General features: G+C 38.4%; 1 protein-coding gene across 8 annotated transcripts in view; it reads left to right on the top strand.

The window, feature by feature from the left end:
* The window catches only part of MON2 (MON2 homolog, regulator of endosome-to-Golgi trafficking), a 52,370-nt gene extending 41,155 nt beyond the window's left edge, over nucleotides 1-11,215 (top strand). For 3 of the 8 annotated variants that reach the window (XM_033163035.1, XM_033163034.1, XM_033163033.1), the window contains 10 exons: nucleotides 1,209-1,262; nucleotides 2,011-2,154; nucleotides 2,639-2,656; nucleotides 2,953-3,081; nucleotides 4,133-4,323; nucleotides 6,843-6,903; nucleotides 7,276-7,399; nucleotides 7,778-7,985; nucleotides 9,301-9,383; nucleotides 10,286-11,215. In XM_033163035.1, the coding sequence (XP_033018926.1) occupies nucleotides 1,209-1,262; nucleotides 2,011-2,154; nucleotides 2,639-2,656; nucleotides 2,953-3,081; nucleotides 4,133-4,323; nucleotides 6,843-6,903; nucleotides 7,276-7,399; nucleotides 7,778-7,985; nucleotides 9,301-9,383; nucleotides 10,286-10,449 (1,176 nt within the window). In that variant the 3' untranslated portion in view covers nucleotides 10,450-11,215. The remainder of the gene's footprint in view (nucleotides 1-1,208; nucleotides 1,263-2,010; nucleotides 2,155-2,638; nucleotides 2,657-2,952; nucleotides 3,082-4,132; nucleotides 4,324-6,842; nucleotides 6,904-7,275; nucleotides 7,400-7,777; nucleotides 7,986-9,300; nucleotides 9,384-10,285) is intronic. The other 5 variants (XM_033163039.1, XM_033163038.1, XM_033163041.1 and 2 more) reach the window with 3 other exon arrangements.
* The last annotated feature ends 13,236 nt before the right edge of the window (nucleotides 11,216-24,451 follow it).

Genomic DNA, 24,451 nt, shown 5'->3' with positions numbered 1-24,451 from the left:
TTGTCACATGCACTGGCATTGTGTACCACCATCACAACCATAACATTATATAAGATTCAGTTACAGGTGGGTAGCCGTGTTGGTCTGCCATAGTCAAAACAAAATCGAAAATTCTTTCTAGTAGCACCTTAGAGACCAACTGAGTTTGTTCCTGGTATGAGCTTTCGTGTGCATGCACACTTCTTCAGATAGGTATCTGAAGAAGTGTGCATGCACACGAAAGCTCATACCAGGAACAAACTCAGTTGGTCTCTAAGGTGCTACTAGAAAGAATTTTCGATTTTGTTTTGATTATATAAGATTGTATTTTACACACAGAGTGGAATTTTAGTTGGGTTCCCATCCGTTTAGTGTATTTTAAGGATAAGATGGTACTGAGAGTTCTTATTTGATCTTACTTTTAAATGTTTTGTTGTGGAATGAATGCAGAGCACAGGGTGGATAAAAATCAATTTTTTAAAAAAAAAACAGTTTTTTTAAAAAAAAATCAGGTTTTTTTTTTAAAAAAGTGTTTTTTTTAAATCTAATTTTTAAAATAAAATGCTTTTGGAGGAAAAATCTTTCTAAATATAGTTTTCTATTTAAGTTACATTATAGTCCAAACGCTATTCATCAGGAAATAAGGATTTGTTCTAAGTTTTTCATGTGTGCTAAAACTCAATCTAAGTTTTTTTAAAACAACAACAACAACAACCTTTTAACCACATCAGCAAACATGGATACATATGCTATAATGTTATTGTTTTAGTTAAATAAATTGTTTAAATTGCTATTAAGGAAATGATTATTTTTCTCCTTCCAATAAAGTAGCTACAGCAGAAAAGTTGTCCAAATATAAACAGTTAACTTATTAAACCTCACAGTAATTTCATAATTATCTGTCTATGTATTTCTAATAATATAACCAAATCAGTAATTTTTTATATAACTGTAAAAACTACTCTGAAAATTTATTATTCCAAAAATGAAATCTTCATCTGGTTGTAAATATTAAGATTATACCAGCAAGAATGGGTCTTTCTGTCAAAAAATGATTTAAATCAAGTTCTACTGACTAGTGATTTAAATCAAGTCTTACTGACTAGTGATTTAAATCAAGTCTTACTGACTAGTGATTTAAATCGTGATTTAAATCACATCCACCCTGGCAGAGCAGTTACCAAGTTAATCCCAGCAATTGATGCATATTTTCTGTTATAATATTACAGAACACCCCTTCTGAATGCTGTTGTCACAGTTCCACAGACTGGAATGCATCCAATGTATGTTTTGTGTGTGCTAGTAGTTTGTTGTCCCTTTCTTCATGCTTCAGAAACTAAATGCCCACAGCATCTCAGATTCTTGTAACACATGCTTTCAAATTGTTGACAGTGTGTAAATGTGTTGTGGCAGGGAAGAGAGATACTTCATAACCAACATCAAACTTAATCATCGTTGCAACAAACGGAGGTTGGGCTTGATGGCCTTTAAGGTCCCTTCCATTTCTATCATTCCATACAATATATGGCCAGAAATTAGTTAACCCTCTTGTTTGTGTGCTTATGCGATATACTGTTGATAAGAATGTAAGAAGAGGTCCGCTGGATCAGACCAAAGTCCCACCATCTAGTCTAGCATCCTATTCTCCCAGTAGACAACCAGATGCCTCTGGGAAGCTCGCAAGCAGGACCTAAGTGCAGCAGCATTCTTCCCACTTGGGAGTCCCAGCAATCGGTATTCAGAGACATACTGCCTCTGACGGTGGAAGTAGGACATAGCAATTCTGGCTATTAGCCATTGATACACTTCTCCATGAATCTGATTCTTTTAAAGCCACCCAGGTTTGTCATTCTAACTACATCTTGTGATAGCGAATTCCATAGTTCAGCCGGGCGCTTTGTGAGGGAGGTAATTTCTTTAATCTATCCTGAATCTTTTAAAATGGAGCTTTACTGAATGGCCCAGAGTTGCATTATTGCGTGCTTTATGTTTCTAGAAGAAATATTAATCCTTTCGTTTTGCTTCTTATAGGCCATATGTGTAGGTTCAGAAAGCATGCAAATAATGTATCCTGCTATCTTTGATCAGTTGCTGGCATTTGTTGAATTTTCCTGTAAACCACCCCAATATGGACAGCTAGAAACAAAGCACATTGCAAATGCAAAATACAATCAGGTGAGGTGTGTTGAATTTTAGCAGTTCTGTTTTTGAGGGCACTGGCTTCCAGATATGATCAGCTTTGCATGAGTTATTTAAATGCCATCATTTTCCTGCATTTGGACATTTGTGTTATCAACTAATTTAATAAATGTTTGCTGGTTTTTTCATTTCAAGTTCTTTCCTTTTTTCTTGTTACCTTTCCATTTGAGACTGCATTCTATTAGAAAACTATACATTTGTAGTGAAAACTAGCAAAATATATCTATATTAGCCTAACAAAGTTGCCTTAATCAACCTGCACTCAGTTTTGCATTCTAAATTTTCCTGTTAGGCTCTCTTTTCGTTCTTCTGTTTTGTGATACCATTGCTTTGAATGTATTTGCAATACTAATCATACTCAACAGAAGAATGAGTCATCAGAATTTTAATAGATATTATGTGTATGTGTATTAATTTTCCCTTATTCTGTTTATCATGCAACACAATGGAATCACAATAGATACAACTGTTTGCACCGGTGAGTTCAAATTCTTTAAAGATTGTGCTTAGTGTTCTTGCTGCATAAATTGCAACATTTCACTTGCTTAAAATTTACCTTTAAATTTCAATTGTGCACCCCTATTCTCAATTCTGTATATGTAAGGGCCTGGAAGATTTCTTTTTGTAAGTTTTTCATGGATCAAATATTTTTCCTTGTGGAATTTTCAAAATTGTTTGCATGGCATCAAAATAGGTCCATTGCAGGATTTGGTGTTTTTTTTCAGATAGTCTTGTTTCTCTACATGCACTGATGTCCTAATCTTACTTTTCTAGGCAGAGTGGGTAGCATTGAATTATGTACCATTTGCTGAGAGGTCTTTAGAAGTTGTAGTAGACCTGTACCAAAAGACAGCTTGTCACAAAGCTGTTGTAAATGAGAGAGTTCTTCAAAATATTATCAAGGTAAATATTCATATATAAATTTTAAGGTGATTCTTTAATTGTAGTTCTTCTGCTCTGAGGTTAGCTTGTGGAATGGCCCTGGAGCCCTAAGAGTGATTCTGTTTTGATTTTCGCAGTAACCATTTTCTGTTACAAAAATTACTGTCCATAAATATGTTCTGCAGAAAATTTGGGTCAACTTTGACAGCTACCCATATAGTTGGTGCTTGGATCTTTGTTTTAGTCCCTTGCACACTGGAAAACAATGCCACTGTTGGAGACTAGAATATGGTAATCAGAAGCAAGATGACTAGGTTACCCTAGTACTAGTGTAGTTGAATAAAATCTGCAGTTGGCTGGCATGTAATGACTAACCTCTATTACATTTAGGAACACATTGCTGAGTTTGTGTGACATTTGTTTTCTTCATGACACATACACACAGCTATACATATATAAATAATGGTGATAATCATGGATTTCCTGCTGGCATCATCAGGTTGGGCTCTTGCTGCACCAGGTGCATGAAAGCAAGAGAAGAAACTCTTGGGGATTGGACTCAGTTTTTGCTCCTGCCTAATGACAAAGCAGCCATGGCACACACAGACTGGGGGAAAGGAATTGGCTGTGACTTCTTGATATATGTATATTTCAAACATTACCATTTTTTTAGTAGGAATGCACAGCGAAAAATTTTTACCCCAAGAATAGTATTTGAAATTTCCACTAGTGCAAACCAAATGAAATGTGCAAACCTGTGTGGATTAGCATTTATATTCATTTTGAAAATGGGTTTCTATCAAACGTAAGTGGAGTATTCAGAACTAGGCAGTAAAAAGCATTCTAGTATTAGAATGGAAACCTATGTGGCCATTTTTGCTTCTTTTTTCTTTCTGTCTTCCTTGCCTGCAGGCACATTCTTTCTCTATTTCTGTATTTGATCTATACTTTAAGTGAGCTTCTTTCTTTGGGTGGGAAGCGTTAGTGTTACAAGTACAAAAAATAATAAAGTGCACATTTCTTTCTTGTACACCTTTCTGCTTGACTTACGTAAGCATACTTATTTTTGCAGACATTGAGAATGCCACTTAGTTTGAAGTATGCTTGTCCTTCAGAAAGCACCTGGAAGCTGGCAGTTTCTTCTCTCCTGAAAGTTCTTTCCATTGGCCTACCAGTTGCAAGGCAGCATGCTTCCTCTGGAAAATTTGACAGCATGTGGCCAGAGTTAGCCAGCACTTTTGAAAACTTTTTATTTACTAAAAGGTAAAGTGCAACATCTTGTTTGTGTGGGATTAAAGACAGAGTGAAGAAACTTAAACTAGAACACATCTGATTTTATTATTTATGAAACTGGCTCTTAAACGCCTGTGTCTTAGAACACTTGATTCTTCCTCAGACTTTGGAACAGTTCCATGACTAGGAAAACGCTAAGTAGACACAGATGCAAATTATGAGAATTAACACCATTATGTAATTTCCTAAATTATATTACCTTATGAAAACTTTGACGCTCATCATTTTTCCTCAATGTGTGTCACTAAAGCAGAGCTTTCCAACTGTGTGTTGTGACACGTTAGTGTGTTGGCTGCAGTGTGTGAGTGTGTCATGCGAACGCTCCCCACACTCCTCCCAAGGCTGGAAAGGGGTTAGTTTAACCTCTGGTTTGATAGTAAAACTGAATTACTGTGTCATGAAATGATGCAAAACTGAATTACTGTGTCGTGAAATTATACATGTCTAAAAAGTGTGTCACCAACATGAACAGTTTGGAAAGCTCTGCACTAAAGGTTCTCAAAAGCTAGATGGGCATGTGTACTAAAAACTTTGTAGTCTTTAGCTGGTGAATATAGGCTGAACTGGTCCAACAAATAAGGATGAAATAGCAGTACTGTACCAATAAGTGAAACCTAATCTTTTTTTAGTATAGGATGCATTAAGCAACTGTAATAGGCATTATATATAGTGATATATTTTCAGTTGTGCACAAATTAAGATGGCACATACAGCTTCTTCCTTTGAAAGACATTTCTGCACAGTTTCTTAAATTTTGGAATTAACATTTCAAATTAGATAGATAGATAGATACTTTATTGTCATTGTACATAGTACAACGAAATTGAATGCCATCCCACATTAACAGCCACATATACGCATTTATACATTTACAACCACACATACACACAATCCATTGCGACTCCCCAAAGATCATATCATTTGGTTACAGCATTTAAAATAGTTATAGCTCTTGGATAAAAACTGTTTTTTAATCTATTTGTTCTTGATTTAATTGTTCTGTATCGCTTGCCCGAAGGCAACCATGCAAACAGACTATAACCAGGATGAGATGAATCCTGTAAAATATTGTTTGCTTTTTTAAGACAACGGGAGCTATATAGTTTGTCCAAAGATGGGAGAGGATTAGCGATAATCTTTTGGGCTGTGGTTATTACCTTCTGGAGCATTTTCCTGTCGGTGACTGTGCAACTGGCAAACCAAGCACAGATGCAGTATGATCTTACTAGAATTAATGTTTTTACAAAGTTTACAGTCACTGGGTTGCATCCAATGGTATTGCTCAGCTGATTGTTAGATTAGTGTCAGCAGAAAAGGAAGGAAAACAGTTTTCAGCTACTCTTCTTCCCCCGTCTTCAGTCTCCAGCTCTCTTTCTGCTTCCAAACTGGCTCCAGAGGGTCACCCAGCTGTCTGTAATAATTGGGGTGGAGTGGAGGTCTGCTGTGCAGAGAGAAGGAATTGCTGAGAATTATTTCTCTCTCTATTTTGCTGACAGAAGCCTGTCAGCTTAGTAACACCATTAGATATGACCCACTATTTTTATATCAATATCCCACTGCTCATTTTTTGTTTCACAGAAAATGAATTTAAATATTTAGCTATGGCCAGCACAGTTTTTATGCAGTAGAAACATAACATAATGTTTTGGAGATGGTCTTGCCTTCTGTCTCTGCTGGCACGCAGTAGTTTAATTAGCCCTTTCAATATACCAGATAGTTTGCAATAGTTACCTAAATTGTGATAAAGGAAAATTCTGTGCTTGTCAAATTCTGTACTTGACATTTTGAAAAACAGTGAGAGGCTCTCTGAAAAGTCAGAATAATTATTCCTTGTTTTGAGATGCAAAAAGACATAATAGCATTCAACAGTGTTGTGTTCTGCCATGTGTCTTTGTCTCACTTGAAAGCTGAAAAGATAGGGATATATTATTTCATTTATAGTAAGTGCAAGAATAATCTGCTTTCAACTGTCCAGTTTAATGTACTAAGTTGATTAAGCATGAAATGAAACAGGGAGGTATAAAATGAAAGTGTGCAATAAATGTCTTTTTAACTCTCTGGTTCAGTGCATGATCCATTCTTTCAAATCCCGCTGCTGTGTGGCTTACTGGATATGAGTATCAGCCTCAATTCCCCATTTGCAAAATAAGAAAATTAAATACAATTTGCAAGTTGAAATATATAAGGATTGTAAACTATTAAATATACTCAAATTGCTCATAAACGATTTGCACACTGGGATATTTAGTATGCTCAAGGGTCTGAAAAGCTTTGTCCCGTGGTTCCTCATATAATATTGTGAATTTCATATATTAATTGCTTCTTGTGAAGCATCTCAAAATGATTTCACAACACAATAAAACATATAAAGCAATTGTGTGTGCGCGCACGCGTGTGTGTGCGTGTGCACACACACACACACACACACACACACACACAAATTGGTCTCTCAATCCCATATGTTAAGGCTATTCTCCATTTCCTTTCAGTTCCCCTCCAGATAATCTTTCTATTCAAGAGTTTCAGAGAAATGAAAGCATTGATGTTGAGGTGAGTGCATATTCCCTGTCAAGTGACTCGAAATATTTGCTAGAAAAATGTTTAATTAATCAGAACTAGATTACATAATTTAGTTAATATACAGGGAACCTATTCAAGTAAGGATTAATGCACCTTTTGGTTCACATTCAAGGTTCTGTTGATGGTGCAGGGAGGGTGTAGGAGCCCAAAGCTTGCTCCTGTGCTTCACCCTAGACATGGGCCATATGTGTACAGATCTCATGCTTAAAAGGCAGAGGTTCTTTATACTCGTGTTTCCTGACATTATTTATTTCTGCAACGGTGTCTAAATCGCCTGGGTATTAATGAACTTCTGGTGAATGACTTTTCAACATAACATTTATATGTTCTCATCTGTTATAGGTGGTGCAGCTCATCAGCACAGAGATACTGCCTTATGCTAACTTTATTCCCAAGGAATTTGTTGGTCAAATTATGACTATGCTCAATAAAGGCTCAATACATTCGCAGTCATCTTCATTTACAGGTATGTTAACCAAACAATAAAGTAGTATAAGGAGATGCATAGAAGGATTCCTTATACAGTAAACATTTGGACTGAAAATACTAAATATCATGTACACTAGATGAATAATTATGTGCAGATAACACCCTTAAGATTAGTGTAGTTTTGTTCTTTAGCACAGCTGAACAGTGCACAAGAGACTTATTTTTAAATGTGATTAAAGTTGTCCAGTTTATTTATACTTTCAATGTATATATTTATATATATTATCTCAGATACAATTTGCTTTTGTAATCATTATCCTTTCCCATATGCTCTGCTAGTCCAACAATTCATTTAAAATAAAATATTTCAGTAAGTACATTTAAATAGGGTTTGTTTTTGTTTTGTTTTTGACAGAAGCCGAAATAGATATTCGTATGAGAGAGGAATTTTCAAAGATGTGTTTTGAAACATTGCTTCAGTTTTCATTCAGTAATAAAGTGACAACTCCTCAAGAAGGCTACATTTCACGAATGGCACTTTCGGTTCTCTTAAAACGATCACAAGATGTGCTGTATCGCTACATAGAAGATGAAAGACTAAGTGGCAAGTGCCCCCTTCCACGGTATGTACTGTGTGTGTGTGTGTTTAAGGGAGCTGCTTATTTCTGCTTACTAAGGTTTGTATGTTGCTGTCCTCCTAAAGGCCTTTCTGTGTCGAGGTTCTCATGTGCCCTCCCAGTATCTAAAAGAATGTTGTTGCAAAAGCATTGGTAGCTGAAAGCCTTGTATATCTTGGTCACCTGAAAATAATAGTAGCTATGTCTTCTAGTTTACTACATATAATGACCATAACAAAAGTATAATAGAATCTTAGTTGATTTGGTAGATACTGATGATCAGTTAAATCTTTTTGACTAATCACCATGAATTTGGCCACAGCAACTCTTTAAGAAGCATTCAGAAACGGAGCGTGAATTTTACCACCCAAAATGTAGCTTAGGGTTAGGGAACCTTTTTGGCCTAGTGGTCCAATTGTTTACCTCCCCCAACTCCCATGGGCCATATTTGGCAAGTGGGTGATATGACTCCCACCTGTCAAAATTCGCCAGTTTGGGAGATAGTGACCAAGCATGACTGAACTCCCTGCTGATCAGCTAAGATTTGATCTGTTTGAATGGGAGACTTCCATGCCCCAATGCCGATGTTGTTGAGCTACAGCTTCCACCATCCCTGGCCATTGGCCATGCTTTGCTGGGGCTGATGGGAGTTGTTCAGCAACATCTGGAGGGTCAAAGTTTCCCAATACCTGCCCTAATGGAAGCTGCTTTTGAAATATCCCTTAATTTCCAAATGATGTGCCTGGGGATTGCTCACTGCAAAATTATTTGTATCTCTGCCATAGTATTTTTAAATTCCTAAAAATGATGCATATTAGAAACAAGTTGAAACTGCAAAACAGTTCCAACGTGGGGTGTTCCTGTTCAGGCTTCAAGCTATCTAGTGATGCCTTTTAGGTTATTCCCCCAATTCAGTTCCTGTTTTGTTCTGTTTTGTTTTGTTTTGACCAGCAGACACTCGGCATTCTGTAGCTGCTGATAATACTCAGAGCTTTGCTTGTACTTCTGCAAACTTCAGTTCCCCTGAGCATTTGATATCTGCTCCTTATTCTTCAGGGGATCCATCTTGGTTGGAGTCCTGTCAACATTCACTTGATGACGTCTCTATTGTTATTTATAATACTCTCGTACTTCATTCTGAAAATGAAACTAGATATAATCCATCCTAAATTGAGATGTCACAGTGAAAAGATGATAATTTTAAAAGTTCAGTTTTAGATTTTGTTAGAAATCATTGCAGAAATTTATTTTGCATAAGCTCAAGTTAATCAAATTTTCCTCAAACTTAAATTCACATCTGATTTTGTTTTTCCTTTTATAGGCAACAAGTCACAGAAATAATATTTGTTTTAAAAGCTGTCAGTACCCTCATAGATTCTCTTAAAAAAACTCAACCAGAAAATGGTAAGTAAAATAAAAACTGTGTGTGTGAAATATGTATCTTCATACGTTCCTCAGTGAGATGAACCCTTATAGTACTATACCATAGGTGCCAAGTATGTGGGGCTCGGGGGGGTGCCCAGGCACCCACAAATTTTAAATAAAGGGGCCCAGCCCGCCCAAGATTCTACTGGGCAGTGTGCGCACACCATGGGACAGGTGCGCATCACAACAGCATGCCCCCAACATGACATGTGCATGCCACAGTAAAAACAGCACACCCTGGGCACTCACTGTCATGGGGCAAGGCGGGCGCACCTGTACTACAGAGTTTACTTATTGAACAGTCTTAAATAATACTATGCATAGTTCTTTATATGTTGACTCATGGTTAGATTTGCCTGTACATTTTCTAACAAATGTATCTCTAAGCAAGTTCTAATTTTTACAGCTCTTGAATACCACAGTAAAATGATGGGTCTAAGGATGTAATAGTCAATTCATTCCGGTTAATTATTTTAGCCTTCTGAAGTTCACAATAAAGTATGAACTGGCTAATGCTTCAAACTGTGTGAGCTTGTTTTATAGAAGTGTACACAGATTCTGTCATTCAGATGGAAGAATCAGAACTTAAGGTTACAATCCTAGGCCTACTTTTGAATAAAAGACAATTTAGCAAAGAAATTAAGATGCTGAGGAAACATATATTTATTGAATCTAACCTGCAGTGGTCTTTAGCTAAACATAGTTTTTCCTGTTACATTTATTAGCTGGGCCGGTATGAGAGGCCATCTGCATTTACTTTTTTGTTATTCTGTGGATGATGTGTATCTTTTTCATCTTTACCTCGGGGTGGGGGACTTCAGGTGGGAAAATATTCTTTAAAGAATACACTATAAAATTACTTACTTTCATTTTTTTTACAGTTGATGCTAACACATGGGCACAGGTTATTGCTTTGTATCCAACTTTAGTAGAATGTATCACCTGTTCATCTTCAGAGGTCTGTTCTGCTCTCAAAGAAGCTTTAGTTCCCTTTAAGGACTTTATGCACCCACCAGCATCCAAGGTACAGAATGGAGAGTCCTGACCAAATTTTTGCTTTTCAAGAAAAATGCATCCATCAAACGAATGTTTGTTCTAATCTGAGAGATCTTTGACGAAATCTCATGACCAGTACTTGGCAAGCAGTGTTGACCGCCTTTAAACTGTACTAACCAGAATTCTGTGATTCATATCACTTCAAGCTTGCATCTCAAATGTTTCTGGGTGAATAGCAATGCAAGCCTTTGACTCACTGACTGGAATCCATTTTAAAGTACAGTACTTGCTACAGTAACTTGAAGTAGTGATTGAAAAGTGGGCTTATGTACAGCTTGTTGTGTATGTGTTAATGATGTAATTAAGAAAAAAAGAAACCTAATTCATTTGGATTTATTAGGCAGGTGTTTTGCACCGTTTTTTCAAGTACAAAATTGTACTAAAATTTTATGCAAGAAGGTACTGTAACATTCCACATTATCTGTAACCAGCCTTTGTAAACAAAGGGAAAATGTACTTGTGTGTATAATAAATCGTACAGTTCTGTAAAAAAAAGTTGCATTTATTATTTAAATTCTTTTTTAAACATCAATAATGTTAAAAGCTTGAAAATGTATTTATTATGAATACTAAGTTGTATGCTTGCATTTTTACTTAATATTTGCCTTCTTTGTTGGCAGATATGTTCATTCATATCTGATCATGCAGATGATTTTTTCCTTTTCTCTTTTGGCAAATTTGAATGTATCTTATCTGTGGCCAATGAATAACAATTCTGCTAACAGGACGTATGAATAAAGATAGTGGCAAAAATCTGTGAGCTGCCATGTTGAAATAAATGAATCTGCATAAGCAGAAAATTGCTGTGTAGCACTCAAAACACTACCATACCTCATTTCACTAAATAATTGTTTTGCTGTCAGCCCTTTTTTTTTTTTTTTTTTGGTAGCTCTGCTTTTTTAAAAAGCCTTTGAGTTGAAACGTATTTTTTCCGGTTTTGCCCTAAACAGCATTGGTCACTATTGTTGAATTATGACTAAAGCAAAATGATTTTAAGTATCAGCAATATTTTACTTGTATTTCTTGTCATTGTTTCAATAATTTTAAGTGCTATGTTTTGTAACGTCTTTTCAACCTGAAGAATAACTGTTCTACTCCTTGAGAATAATATGTGTGTGATACAAACCGAGAAGTGTATTTTTGAAGATAGTTTAGATATATAGTAAACTGTCATGAAGTAAAATTGTTTGTTTCCCTTTACTATGAAGTGCCATGGAGTGGGTATTTCCTGTGAAACCTCTTCATTGTTGCAAAGAAATCTTATCCCTAGACCACACCACTTAAATTTTAGTCAGATCCTAATCTTGATAATACTGTAATAATATGTTGGATAGAAAGTTATTCTATTGTCCATTCTCTGCTGTGAGAACCTCAGCAAAATAATAAGTTACTATGGAGGTGACACACTTTACAAACATGTCTGGTCACCTGCTACATAAATAGTGTCACAGATAAGGCACATGCCATTAACTACTGTACTATAATGGAGCCCTTTCTGTGCTCTTACCTCAGAAGCCTCCATGGTGACTGTTGTACTGTATGGTGCTTTGTAGACTTGCACCTTTTGCCATGGAACAGCCAAAAGGCATACTTGTATGGATTAAAAAACTATATATATATATATATATATATATATATATATATATATATATGAATGAATGTAGTACAGTACAAATGAACATGGTAAAGTCTGCACTTACAAGCCCAAACATATTTAGCTGAATCCTATCCTATCCACCATTAGTGCTTACTTTCAATTATGTGTCCCCAGGATTGCAGCCATTCAGTTAAATGAAGTCATCTTGACAGTTACAGTGGATCATGTGCTGTATATGATGCAAGCTGGATACAAAGATTGGGGAAGAGACTATTCCTGCTACCCCCAGGACATGCCATCTTGTATTTCACCAGAATCACCCAATGAGCTCATACCATAAGCTCTGCAATGTGCTCTCAAATTATGACTCTTATTTGCCAGCCAGATAGCTTGATATTTGCTTTCTGTGTTGTAGAACAATAATAGTCTTTCTGATGCTTACCTGCTCCAAAAAGCAATATGAGCCAATGATTTGAATTAATGTGATCTTTAGTAGTAAATTAACTTTTTTATAGTTTTCAACCAGTGTACACCAGTGTGGTGTAGTGGTTAAGAGCGGTGGACTCGTAATCTGGGGAACCGGGTTCGCGTCTCCGCTCCTCCACATGCAGCTGCTGGGTGACCTTGGGCTAGTCACACTTCTCTGAAGTCTCTCAGCCCTACTCACCTCACAGAGTGTTTGTTGTGGGGGAGGAAGGGAAAGGAGAATGTTAGCCGCTTTGAGACTCCTTCGGGGAGTGATAAAGCAGGATATCAAATCCAAACTCCTCTTCTTCTTTGTTTAGAAAATATCAGGCATAACTAGAAAATTTGATTTGAATTATTACAATTGGTATTTTCTCTTATTTTCTCATAGTAATGTAAGGCTAAAACTCTCTACATCAGTGTTTTTCAACCTTTTTTGGGCAAAGGCACACTTGTTTCATGAAAAAAATCACGAGGCACACCACCATTAGAAAATGTTAAAAAATTTAACTCTGTGCCTATATTGACTATATATAAAGCAATTCTCTTGAATAGGAATCAAATAAACACAAAGAAAGTATTTTATAATTACTTTATTATGAAATAGTAAGTAAACAGAAATATGAAAAATTATAAAATACTTCATTCAGTGCGCAACCAGGGCCTGTTTGGCTGAACACAAAGCTGATATTCTGGCTGGAATTTTTCCCACGGCACACCAGGCAACATCTCGCGGCACACTAGTGTGCCGCGGAACAGTGGTTGAAAAACACTGCTCTACATACTTACTGTACATGGGTAAGTCCCCCATATAGTGTATAGATATTTTTCAGATTGATTTACGTTTACCACACAATCTACCCTGACTTTATGATTAATATAAATGTGTGAAAATGTACATTATATGTTGGTCTTTAGCATGTTTAGCAGAGCAATCTGTCAGATGGGAGAGGGAGAAACCGAGGCAGAGGAAGTGTCAGTTAATGCAGCCTGGGAGGGATGAATTTCCTGCTTTTAATTTGGCCACTTAAGGCTGCTTTTGTAATATTTTTTCTCTCTCATTGGGAGTTTCCCCCCAGCTCTACTTCCTGTTCTAAACAAGAAAGCTTTTGATTATGTGGATCCACAGCTTCTTACCTTATCAGTAAACGTGGTAAACAACCTGTATACTCCTTGTATAGATCTTGTTTTTGTCACTTAGGCCTACACTCTTTGGGTATAAGTTCACTTTTCTGCCTGTAACTTTAAAGACAGCTACTAAAGCATGCATGGACAGCACAAAATATAGTAAAACAACTTTTGGATCTTGGCGCTAGCTGCTAATGTGTTCAAGTTTTTAGCTTTAAAGCCTTACTTCAGCCTTTGGTGGAAACACATAGTGCCACATGGGCTTGTGTTAAGCTCTTCTGGGGAGGCTTTCCTTCTGGAGATGATGTCAGTTACAGCAGCAACAAGCATGGTTCTCACTGTATTGTAGGTGCCTGCTAAAAACTTTATTTCAGCAAGTCTAGCCAGATAAATAATTTAGTTTTTAAGTTTTACTTTTTATTTTGCTTATTTTTTGCATATCATGTGCCCTGCTTATGTTTTGATTAATTTGCCTCTGTATTAATCTGTATTGATCTGTATTAATGGCGGTAGTAATGAGGTGGTAAGATCACCTACAACTTTTTTGTGGTTTAGGCTGCAAGCCAATACTTACTTTACGTTATAAATCCTAGTCAATTCAATGAGGCTTACTCCTGAGTAGGCATGTATAGGATTTTACTACTGGTTTCCCTTTAAAATCTTTCCACATACTATTTTAATATGGGTGATACATTTTAACTTATTGTTGTTTTGTATGTTGCCTGCTTAGAACGCCTAGAAATTATTTGCAGCAAAACATGAGTTTAAATGCATTTCAAAACGACGACGACCACCTTTGTCTATTACACTGCAGGTGATTAACAGTCTCAGTCAGATTGTATATATTACAGTGGGTTAAGTTACAGTATGGTGCTGCATGATTATTCAAAGTCCCGTTATGTTCAACGTGACTTATTTTTAGGATTTCAGCCGCATCACACAGTATTTTTCGCCTTTTATCTGTTGTGCCCCTATGCAGCTCGATAGGCAACTTAACGCCTCACAAACCTAATCGTGCAAATATTATTCGATTTCCCGGCTAGGCCTAGCTTGTCCTGGACTACATTTCCCAGCAGCCTTCGCTCGGAGCGCGAGGCTGGTCGTCAGGTGCCCACACCCCTCTATTTTCGCGCCGAGATTTGCTCTTCCTTCTCACGCGAAGAAAAGGGGGGGAACACATCCCATTTCCCAGCATTCCTTGAGGCAAGGACTTTAAAGCGAGTTCCTGTTTGCCCGAGGGGGTTTAATTGACCAGCGCCGTCTTTTCCTCGGGGGCCGCAGCAGAGAAGGTCGAGAGCACCGACCTCCCATCCCACCCCCCGCAACCCCGCTCCGTTGCCGGGTCTGTTCTTGTTCAACATGGCGCTGGAAGGCTATGTGGCGGGCCAGGCCTAGTAGTCACGTGAACAAAGCGTGAGTACTCGCGCTCCCCCCCTTTCCCCATCTCTATGGTTTGGGTGGCCGGGCGCGCCAAGAGGGAGGCGAGCAATAGGCGGAGGGAAGAGGGGGGGGGCTTTTCTCATCCTTCCGGAGAAAGGGAAATCGGCGGAGCCTCGGAAAGGGCGGGAGCGCGCCGCGGCGTCTTTCACTGCGATACAGCGCGCGCGGAGTGGAAGCGCGGGGGGTGGGTAAGGCGGCACGGAGAGGAAGATGCTTTCGCCGCCGTCAGAGGAGCAGAATTTAACTGCTGTCCTTTAAAAAAGGGACCGAAAAAACCGTGTTTTTGCTTTCTCTTCTCCCGCCTTCGTCTATCTGCTTGGCGGCGGCGGCGCGAGGAGGCAAGCGCCATCGTGTGCCCTCAGCCGCCATGAATGGCGCCTTGTCGAGCGCCTCACCGCCTTTTATTCCCTCGGGGGGGGGGGGCCGGCGCGCGCGCTCGGGCGGTTGGTGGGGGGGGGAGCTTGCAACGGTCATGTTCGAATTTTGAGGGGGGAGGGCACCAGTTCCTGCTTCTCTCTCCGCCGCGGAACGATGCCCTAAAGCTGAGGCGAAGGCGAGTATCGGGGAATATGGGAGCGCGAATTTTCTCCTCAGTTTTTTTTTTCCTCCTTCCCTCCCGCGCCTTCGCTTTTCCTTCTCGCGCCGATTGACAATTAAGCTCCTGGGGACTGCACCAGCTGGGGCCTGTAATGTACCTAATAAACGAGACTCCCTCGCGTCAGTTTCAGGTCATGCAAGGAAAAGGGCAGAGCGGGCGGCGGCGGCGGGGTAGGTGGGGGGTGGCGGCGGCGTTGTTGTAATGCGCGCTCTGGGCGGGGTTTCCTCCTGTCCTTCGCAAAGAAGGGAGTCTGGATGATGTCTGCTGCAGATAAAGGAGACAAGAGGACCGTCAGAAAGAGCCCGAACCCTTTTGCAATGGCTCCTTCCCCCTTCTATCTCTCTCTGGGCTCTTCGTTTTACTGTGGGTGGAACATGCCCGCCTTTCTTCTCTCCTTCCAGGATGGGGTCGGGAGCACCATGGCCCTGGCTGAGGTAGTAGTTTGTGCTGTTGGTCGGGTTGTGACATTGCCCGCTGTGGAGATAACTGCGCAAGCTACTGCCTTGCTAGTGCTGGTGATGATCAGCTGCAGATGAAGACAATGACAATGGGAATCCCCTTTGTTTTCCCAGGGATTACTTGCGTACGGAAGGAGGGGTGGGCAACAGAACCAAGCTTGCATTTGCCGTTTCTGTGTGCGTGCGTGTGTTTAATGCCTCTCAGTATATGGCTTTGCAGAGCTTGGCTTCGCACAACTGAAATGTTGCATTTTCCAGCTTTTTATTTCCTCAGAAAATGTCTGAATTTTGAAATGCACAGTATTTATGTCGGTTTTGCATGTTGTATTCCTTAGTGACCTCCTGACAGATACTGTACTATTCAGATTATTAGTTTGGCTAAAGAACATGCCTGTTTGTTGTTATCTATTACGTATCCGTGGAGAGCTAAAATGTGTTGTACGTCTTGCATGTGGTGAATAGACAGCATCTCATACGACAAATCTCTTTAAATCTTTAGATGGGCACTTACATCTTTATAGTGAAATTTTGATACTTGTATTACACCAGCAAGGACATATGTTTAGATTGTGTTGCTGGGCTGATGAGTTAGGACATAATGAGTGGCAATTACTGTTTGAATTCTGCTTATGGAAATGACATCAATAAAACACCATTTATGATGTTTTCATAAATTTTAATGACTGTACATTTATTCTGCACTGCATATAAAATACTGAAAAACAGTTGCATTGAATAAGACAATGATATCAATACCTAATATTTAGTAAGAATGATACATAACGTCACATGCCTTCCTAATGACAGATGCTATAAATTAGTCTTCAGCTTTAGAATTGATTAACAGTGCAAATCTACACATGTCTACTCAGAGTCCCATTGAGTATAATGGGACTTATTCCCAGGTAAGTGCATAGCTTCCTAACTAGTTTGTTCCCCCTCCAGTGTATCTTTTAACTAATATTTAATTAAGTATAGAGGCACTTAATGTTTCATGAATTCCAATATCTCCATATTTTAAAACCTTAGGATAAAAAGTAAAGTGAAATAGTGACACCCAGCATTAGTCCTGCTCAGAGTAGATTCATTAAAATCAATGACTTAAGACAATTGATTTCAGAGGACCTACTTTTGAGTATGATTCATGTTGGATATAACTCAATTTACCCAAATTGCACTATTATTAGATGACAAAATTAAAAATAATTGGCGAAAGAACTGTGGATAAAATATCTTAAAGGCTTTTTAACACTAGTATGAAACACAAACTAGTATGATCACAATATAAAATCTCATTAATTAAACTACAGTTTGTCCTTGCTGAAATGAATATACTGAGCTATAGATTGGAAAACAATAGGTTCTTTACTTGTAAAGGTTCATTGTTCAGTACTTAGTTTTGTGAGCAACATTCTCTCTGTGTTGTATGCTTTATTAGTTAGGTGTTGGATTTCTTTTTTCTTCTTCAAACTTTGTATGGCTAAATCATGAAAAGATAGGAATACTAGTTAATTTGAAAAGCTTCCTTATATAATAAAACACATTTATCTTTATTTGATATCTTTGGTGCTGTATGATGAGCTCCAGTGAGTTTCTTTGTTTAAAATAACACCTGAAACTTAGAAAGCTGTAAGGTAGGGTGGCCTGTTAAAAAAGATTTGATGAAAAAATAAATTGAGGACACAAGTCAGAGCAGTAATGGGGAAATGTACCCTTTGTGGCAGACGTGTTATTTTTCACTTTATCTAAAATATGTAGCATAAACTTGGATCTAGAACACTTAAAAAAGTACTTTCAGGAATACACAAGGAAACTTTCTGATTAATTTTTTTAAAGATTCATTAAACACAAACATTTCTACATTGAATAATTTTATGAAACCTCAGGAAAAAAATTCTGACCATATTCATCCTCTCAGTAGTATTGTTGGAATGATATGACAGCTGACAACAGTATTCCGTAAGAATGGGGAGTGAATGTAGGATTTTTGAAAATGTGCAAAAAAAAATTCCTTGTAGATGATAACATGAGGTCAGGATTGTACTTCAGATGAAATTGCTTTTTAAATTTTAAAAGTTTCAGCATCATCAGTTAGGAAACCAATCAGATTTTTGCACACAACAGGGAACTGTGATGCACATTTACTCATCCAAGTTCAAAATGTCTTTGTAATACAGTTTGAAGCACATAATTGCATGTGGGTACACCAAGTAAGAGAGAACTTTGGTTGTATCCAACTAAGTTCTACTCAGAGCAGACCCATTGGAATTATTGACCTAAGTTGGTCGTGTTCATTAATTTCTCTGGGTGCAACCCTTCATGAACTTTAGCCTACATAGCTTTAGGAGTAATGTTTTCATTTCAGCTGCTAGTGAATTCTGCAAAATGCTCAGCACTTCTCAACAAGATTTATTCCATTAGTGTAGTATACAAAAAATAGGGTAGAATTCACTGTAAAAGCAGTTTGTGGGTTGCAAGTAACTCTTCTCTGTATGTGTGCATACATAGGTAGATATATATTGAGTACAATTTTCTTCCCCTCCCTAGTTCCAGGGTTGGGAAGAATATAGTTAGTTCTGCAATTTACAAAGCATTGAATAATTGGAGCAATTTACCGTATTTTTCGCTCCATAGGACGCTCCGGACCATAGGGCGCACCTCATTTTTAGAGGAGGAAACAAGGAAAAAAAATATTTTTCTGGTTTTCCTCCTCTAAAAGCCCTGGGGTTTTGGGGTTGTTGTTTTTTTGGAGGATCAGCTAAAGGTTTTGCTGCTGTTTTTGCAAAGGCAAAAGGCCTTTTTTGAGAATCAGCTAAAAGTTTTGCAGCTTTTTTTGCAAAGGGAAAAGGCCTTTTTTGAGGATCAGCTAAAGGTTTTGCAGCTTTTTTTGCAAAGGGGGAAAAGCAAAGCTCCTTTTGCAAAGGGGGGAAAGCAAAGAGGAAAAGCCCCATTTTTATGGGGTTTAACTCACATTTCTGAAAAATCCTAAGGAAAGGGAGCCATTTCTACTGTTTTCAGACAGATAATCTAATCAGCCAGTCACATGTCCTGGGGAAACAAACAACCTCCCTCTGCAGCACATTCAACAAAGGAGGGCGGGGCTGAAAGGGAGCAGGGGACTCTTATCTCTCTCCCGATCTCTTGCTGATCAGCTGCTGAGCGGGTCCTTTCAACACTCCCTTTTCTCTTTGTAAAATGAAAAGCACAATTTGCTTTTGGCCCCTGGGCAATTCAGCTCCAGGGACCACCATTCGCTCCATAAGACGCACAGGTATTTCCCCTTACTTTTTAGGAGGAAAAAAGTGCGTCTTATGGAGCAAAAAATATGGTATGTTTTGCTCTTAAGTAGATATCTTTCCCATAGCTAAGTCATCAGTTGCTCTTCTATTTTTCAGACTAGTGCCCATCATTCCAATATGACCCCTACCACTAGCAAGACAGCACAGTTCTATAATTTAATCCTAGCAGTTATACAGCTGGCACTGCTTTTTAAAGATATATGCACAAAAGCAACATAACTGCATGGAACTAGACACAATTTAAAATTCATTAAATTAATTGAATGGGAGCTTTTCTTTCTCGTGAGTTTTGCCTATAAATAACCTTTTCGGGTATTTGCAGTTGTATTTCATTGGTATCAGTAGATAAGGCATTAATGCCTGGGGCTGAGTTCAGTATTACATTGATCTTATTGAAGCAGAAATAAGGGCTTAAATCCAGAGACCTGAGAAGGATGAGAAAATGTATTAGTCCTGTTCTGTGAACTTTTGCAGAAGCTACCAGAAGACTTTCTTTATGTGCCACTCTGTCAGGGTATGAGAAATATGTTGAAAAAGGAAGACACAGACTGACCTTAAAAACAGCGTTACAGAAAAACTTAGTACTTGGGTTCACTTTTCTCACTACTAAGTTGGGAACCACTTCCATGAACAAAATAGCTTTCTACTAACTAAGCCTTTATTCAAGCTATTGTATTAAAATTGCATTCCATTCCCTTCAGGCTAATTATTTTAGAGGGCATTTTAGGAAAGTGGGATGGGCTAGTAGAACTCTTACACAGGATGGGTTTAAAGTGAGCAGCTATTACATGTAGGTGTAGTTAAGAACATAATTGGTGCTGAAGGTGCTGTTAAATGTTACATTTCCCTACACTATTCCAAGTTTTTTTTAGTAACTTAAAATTTGTGAAATCTGCATGGCTCGAGAGCAAAGTTTTGAGTACTTGTGGAAAATACTGAGTTGTAGACATAGATTTACCGTATTTTTCGCTCCATAAGACACACTTTTTTTCCTCCTAAAAGGTAAGGGGAAATATCTGTGCGTCTTATGGAGCGAATGGTGGTCCCTGGAGCCGAATTGCCCAGGGGCCAAAAGAGGATCGTGCTTTTTATTTTACAAAGAGAAAGGGGGTGTTGAAAGGACCCCGCTCAACAGCTGATCAGCAAGAGATTGGGAGAGAGATAAGAGTACCCGGCTCCCTTTCAGCCCTGCTCCCTTGCCCAGGCCTCCATTGTTGAATGTGCTGCAGAGGGAGGTTGTTTCTTTCCCCAGCGACATGTGACTGGCTGATTAGATTATCTGTTTGGAAACTGTAGAAACGGCTCCCTTTCCTTAAGAAGCTGTAGAAATGTGAGTTGAACCCCATAAAAACGGCTTTTCCTCTTTTCTTTTCCCCCTTTGCAAAAAAGCTGCACAAATCTGAGCTGATCCTAAAAAAAATACCAGGGCTTTTCCCTTTGCAAAAAAGCTGCAAAACTTTGAGCTGATCCTAAAAAATACCAGGGCTTTTCCCTTTGTAAAAAAAAGCTGCACAAATTTGAGCTGATCCTCAAAAAAAACAGGGCTTTTCCCTTTGCAAAAAAAGCTGCACAAATTTGAGCTGATCCTAAAAAAAAAACGGCTTTTAGAGGAGGAAAACCAGAAAAAAAAATTCTTGTTTCTTCCTCGAAAAACGAGGTGCACCCTATGGTCCGGTGCGCCCTATGAAGCGGAAAATATTGTAACTAGTATAGTGAGTCTTTACCCATTTATTAAAGTATATCATATCCTGCCTGTCTTTCACAGAGTTTACCATGAAGCCAAACCATTCAGAAATGCTGCATAGTACATTCTTCAGATTATTCCATCTCATGAACGGGAAGAGAATGCTTGAATATTTGAATATTCATCAGTGTTCTGGAATGGCTCTTGTTGGCACTTCTTCAAAATTGTCAGTGGGGCTAAAAAGTTGGATGCAATTATATGATTTTGTATACATCACCTTCCTGTAACTTGTTAAGAAAGTGCTTACTACAAAATAAAACTATAATAATAAATTATATATAATACAAGATTTAAAATAACCACAGCCACAGAGAACAATGAAGTAAATCTACTTTTCCAACACCTGGTAGAAAGATTTAGTTACAGGTAGGTAGCCGTGTTGGTCTGCCGTAGTCGGAAAAAAATTGAAAAATTCCTTCTAGTAGTACCTTAGAGACCAACTAAGTTTGTTATCGGTATGAGCACACGAAAGCTCATACCAATAGCAAACTTGGTTGGTCTCTAAGGTGCTACTGGAAGGAATTTTTTATTTTTTTTATTATGGTAGAAAGAGCTAGTCTTGGCCAAGTTCCTAAAGACTAGCTGTGGTTATGGCAGGCAAATAATGGCTGGGATCATACCATACATTTGAAGCATATGATTTCCCCCAAAGAATCTGGGACCTGTAGTTCACCCCTCACAGAGCTAAAAATTCTCAGCACCCTTAAACTAGCTTCCAGGATTCAAACGGCTGTTTGTTGCAGCAGCCCTGGCTACAAGCTCTCCAGGCAAATGGTGCCTCTGGGGCTGGCCATGGGGTGCTTTCCAGGCCCCTGTGGGCAGTGTGAGGAGGCACCTCTCTGGGGTGGGGGTGGGGCAGCTCAGAGAACAGGGCCCGTGGCTGCCCAGACCAACTCCTAAGGTGAGGGGAGAGGAGATGAGGCTGAGGGAGGGTGTTTGGAAAAGGGTGAGAAGCTACCAGCTCTGCAGGCAAGGGGTGACATAACTGGACTCCAGATTCCCCACAGGGGTGCTGTAGAAAGAATGTAGTTGGTTAAGAAAGCCATGGACTCAAAAAGATTGAAAACTTCTGCCATGGAGGCATGAGAGTTGTGCCACTTAAGAAACTCTTACAAGTGCTCATTCTTTGTATCCTCCTAACTAGATCTGGCTCCTTGGCAGAAACACCCTAAGACCTATTTAATTTTTCTGGATACACCTTTTAATGTGCAAAGTTTGCTTATAAATGTTTGGCACAACTAACAATTATATAAAACTTATTACCCATGGCTGGAGCTGAATTGTTTTTAATGTTTATAGATTATGGGAAGGGAAGATATATTTATTATCCAACTCCTTCTAAGGGAGATTGATGCAGTCATTGTTTGCCTTTTATAGAACACATCTTCATTCAAGTGGACTGCACATTGCAATGCCTTTTGGCTGCAATTCAATAGGAGGCAAATATTAATTTATGAACTACACATTGGCGTTTATGGAAGGTTATTCCATGAGTTGTGCCGTGACATAGTTGTATAGAAGATAACAGAATGGAATGTGACGATTTTACATGCTGTTACACTCATTCTTCTTGTGTATGCAATAGAGGCCATAGGAAAGAAAGCAGTGTAATTCATTTGTTCCTGTATCAGTAGCCTTAAATGTTATGTATGTGCATAAAAATAAAAAGCCTTTATACAAATTAAACTGTTCTTTAGACTAGACTAAAATCTAAGAAGATTAAGGAAGAGAATGTGATTGTGCATTGATGCACCACTACTAAATAGCAACTTAATTGAAAGAGATATCATTTACATTTAATGCTGTCACTGGCAGCTTGCCATTTTTAAACTAGTCCAATGAACGTGGTTGTTGTGCTGGTCCATATTGTCATCTTTGTATGCCTATTTATTGCTATCACTCTTCTATGTAGGCATGCCACTTTAATACTCATGAAATCACTTAGCATAATGCCCACTGTTCACATTGGTACCAAGTCATGCAGCTTGAGATTTTGTTATGTGCCAAAACGTTTCAGCTATATCTTTAGCTTTATTCCAATATAATATAGACCCTAGCACAGATTGCGTAATGCTGTCTCCTTTTACAACCAGTAGAATGTCATGGGGCTTTAATAGCACATGATTTTGTTTTTTAAAAGACTGTCCTACTGAGCAACAACAACAAAATGTTACTACCAGTAGTTCTGACATACACTTGCTGTCACTCCACTACACAGCAACACTTGATCAGTACAATAAATTGTTACCAATGGTGTTATAAAGGGCTTTAAAAAGTATTGAGGGTTCAGTTGCCAAGTACATCTGACTCAGTAGTTCAGAATTAATAAAGCCACTCAGACACATAAAACCTAGAATGACCTATCGTTCTTGTGGTGCCGTTGCTACCGCTGCTGTTATCAGATAAATCACTTTCACACTATTGAATCAATAATCATAAATTAAATACCTATTGTTATACCATCTTAAGAGAAATTCTCCTGGGTTAATTCAATAGCTGTAGTTATCTGCCCCTTCCAAGAAAGAAATAGCTTTAAAAAAGCAACTCCATTGTGATTGGGAAATTTATAGTGAACTATTTGTTTCTACATAATATATATATAAAATGGAATTCTTCAGCCTATCCCAGCTAATTCATGTTTCGATTGTACCCAGCTGCTTAAATTGCACTGCTCAGAGATTGCCTTGATCCCCAGGTGCAGGTATTCCATCTGTGCTGCTCTGAAAGACTATTTACGGCAGAGGTTAGGCCAGTGATTGCTGGGATGGAAAACTCATTTCTCAGCCAGGCTTTTATTTACACTCTTATTAAAGATCCTTTCACTCATGTTGGAATGGCAGCTAGTGACTGCAGCGAGTATTTGGCACCAAGCCAAGCAGTAAAATTACAATGTTGATGAAAGATAGCCTGCTTCCATTTTAACCTTTCCCTGTTCACTCCATCTACATTTGCATGAAGAAGAATGATTATTGAACAAGATAGTGGGGGACAAAGGGATAAGGCAGGCCTGGGCAATTGAGCTCTCCAAAGAAAATCAACTGTGCCACTGATTTTGAAACAAGTCATTGCTTTGCTAATATGTAATTACCCTTAATTATTATTAGAAATTATTTTGAAATAGAATGGTGGCGCCACTCATGCCATTTTTCTCACTTTAAAATTGCTGCCTATTTCGCAATAGGAAAACGCACACGCAGGTTTCTATTTCAAACTTCATGTGAGCAACAAAAGGTAATGCACAAGGAACATCCTTAAAATGTCT

The sequence above is a fragment of the Lacerta agilis genome, chromosome 10, assembly GCF_009819535.1.
Source record: "Lacerta agilis isolate rLacAgi1 chromosome 10, rLacAgi1.pri, whole genome shotgun sequence".
NCBI classification, from domain to species: domain Eukaryota; kingdom Metazoa; phylum Chordata; class Lepidosauria; order Squamata; family Lacertidae; genus Lacerta; species Lacerta agilis.
Note: the sequence above shows the minus strand (reverse complement) of the source record. Positions and strands in the feature narration are given on the sequence as shown.